We start from the raw sequence: 2,574 nt of genomic DNA, 5'->3' as shown, positions 1-2,574 counted from the left end.
AATATTTTTATGAATTTTATTTATATATATATTTTACTTTTTTTGACAAATTTTGACAACTTATTAAAATTTTCAAACTAAACACATAATTATTTGACTAACAACTTAAAATATATTTATTCAAATACGTTACCAACTTAAAAATTAGCCATTTTTAAGATTTACACAGTTAAAAGCAAAAAATGTTTATAAACCCTTAAAAAAAGTTGAGCCAAACACCCTTCTAAAAGTAGGTTTGGTGTAGAAGATTTTCCAAATTTATGCATTTTTTATGGTTGAATCCCTTGGTGAAAATTCGTTCAACTCTCTAGGCCTTGAATACAAAAATCAAGTAAAATGCAAATACCCATGTTTCTAAGTTATCATTCTATTACGGTCTTTACCTTCATTTAATTAATTATATACAGTATCCTAAACCAAGGTTAGTGGCAAGTTTTATTTTGGCAAAGCCGCCTTCTTGTTCTTACAAAGAGATTATTTGTAAAACAAGAACATATCACTTCTTGGGATCATTGGATAATTACGCTATTCTTAACTATAAAATTATCACACTTGTTTTTGTTTTTGTATTAAGCCACACTCTTATAAAAATTATTAAGTAAATTTTATATTTAAGACAAGAGCCCATTCTAAATTCATAGGAATATTTTGGAATCCTTCTACGATCTGCCGTGCAACCACAAACTTATTAACACATTTATAGTTTTTATTTTCATTATTAATTCGGAGCATCACACTCCATTAAATTACTAAGGGATAAATTCCTGATTCATCTAACTTGTGGTTTTATGAATCCGATTATACTTCACTCCAGTGCAATATAGTCAATATTATCCTATTTAATCTAATTATTTGAATATATTTATTATTTTTTTTAAAAATACAATATTTTATGAAGGTCGTGACCTTGTTACTTGATAAAATAAGAGATCAAGTGAAAGCGAAGAAAATACCAAAGAGAGGCATCCCCTTAAACACGATAAACAAATGCGGGTACACGGCTCTGGATATTCTGGACAAATTCAAATCTTCTGAAGTACAAGATATTAAAAAAGTCAAGAAGAAGTTTAAAAGAGCTGGTGCCTTGAAAACTGCTGTCTTGAAAGCTGCTGCCTTGGAAGCCCAAGAAGACAATCAGGTCGAGGGGTTGTCCATGAGGCAGAATGCGTTGATGGTGGTGGCGTCGCTTATCGCAACCATGGCTTTCCAAGCCGGGGTGAACCCTCCTGGTGGTGTCTGGCAAGACAGCAAGGACGGCCATGAAGCTGGAAAAGCTGTGATTTCTTATAGGGACTCATATGAATATACAGTGTTCCTTTATGCCAACACAATAGGATTTGTGTCATCACTAAGCATAATTCTGTTTCTAGTGACCGGATTGCCCTTCAAGAAAAAGTTGTTTACGCGGATCATGGTGCTGATCATGTTCCTCACAGTCACATCCATGACATGGACATACATATTTTCAATCTTCATAACCAGCCATCTGGACAAGAGCGATCTCCTTATTTGCGGGCAGCTAGCTTGGCTTGGGGTGATCTGTGTTCTTGTGGTAATCCACACCATTCCCTTGCTGATCAGGTTCTTGAAGGTCAGCTGGCATATAATACGGCTACTGATGAAGTTGTTCATGAAATTCAAATTCATCTCACCTTCAAGGGACCAATCCCTACCAATTTCATCTAATGGGAATGAACCCCAGCGCGCTCTAGCTTAATGGGAACGGGAACCCAGCTTGATTTTTAATCAGCCTTATCCGTGAGTTTAAATTAGTGAATGGAAGATGGCATAATTGATGGACTGAGCAGAGTTCTCTATTAGAATGTGTTAAATGTATTGCCTTCTAGTTCCTGTTATGGAAATTGAATAATTCCTTCGACGTCGAATCACGTTATATTTGTTGCTGTATTGTTTAGGAACTTGGTGTTTGGCCGGAAGATTTGGCATTATTATGGACTCATTTCTAGCTTAGTTAGCTTTGGTGTCAGTCATTCATGATTGTCCACTCTCAAAAAGGCATGAAATCAATCAAAATGAAAGTTGATTTTATCTAAAATTTTAAAAAAATAAAATATAACCGTTATATGTTATTTAATAATTTTATCCGTAAGTAACACAAATTACCCTTCTAATATATGCTATTATTAATTTTATACTATTATCAATATGTGATGCGACTTGTCGGGATAAACACTGCAACTGCATCAATCCCCTTCTTGTGCAATGCAGACTAAGCATTGCTAAGTTTGTGAATTTTAATGATCAATACAATAATTTTAACATAATATTGACAGATAAAGACAGAAAGTTAGACAATTGACATAATTTTTAAAATTTTGATGGTTAATTCATAAAATTTTAAATTTTTAATAAATCTGCTAAAATTTATTTTATGAGGAATCTTATTTCTATAAAATATTTTATAAGAAATAAAATAGAAACTAGACATTTAGATAAAAATAAAATATATTTTTATGAACCAAATATTTTAGATAAACTTATAATGCAAAAGAAAAAGCATAGTTTTTTTTATTTTAATTCTTTTTTTAAGTTACCAAATGGATGATGCGGCAA

At 32.2% G+C, this 2,574-nt stretch overlaps 1 protein-coding gene across 1 annotated transcript; it reads left to right on the top strand.

Annotated features, from left to right (window-relative positions):
- Positions 1 to 892: 892 nt before the first annotated feature.
- On the top strand, positions 893 to 1,928 carry LOC127794711 (uncharacterized). Its single transcript, XM_052325957.1, has one exon. It carries the CDS (start codon positions 893 to 895, stop codon positions 1,715 to 1,717), a length of 825 nt encoding a protein of 274 aa, XP_052181917.1. The 3' UTR covers positions 1,718 to 1,928.
- The last annotated feature ends 646 nt before the right edge of the window (positions 1,929 to 2,574 follow it).

This window comes from Diospyros lotus, chromosome 2, assembly GCF_014633365.1.
Source record: "Diospyros lotus cultivar Yz01 chromosome 2, ASM1463336v1, whole genome shotgun sequence".
NCBI classification, from domain to species: domain Eukaryota; kingdom Viridiplantae; phylum Streptophyta; class Magnoliopsida; order Ericales; family Ebenaceae; genus Diospyros; species Diospyros lotus.
This window is presented reverse-complemented; position numbering and strand designations above follow the sequence as displayed.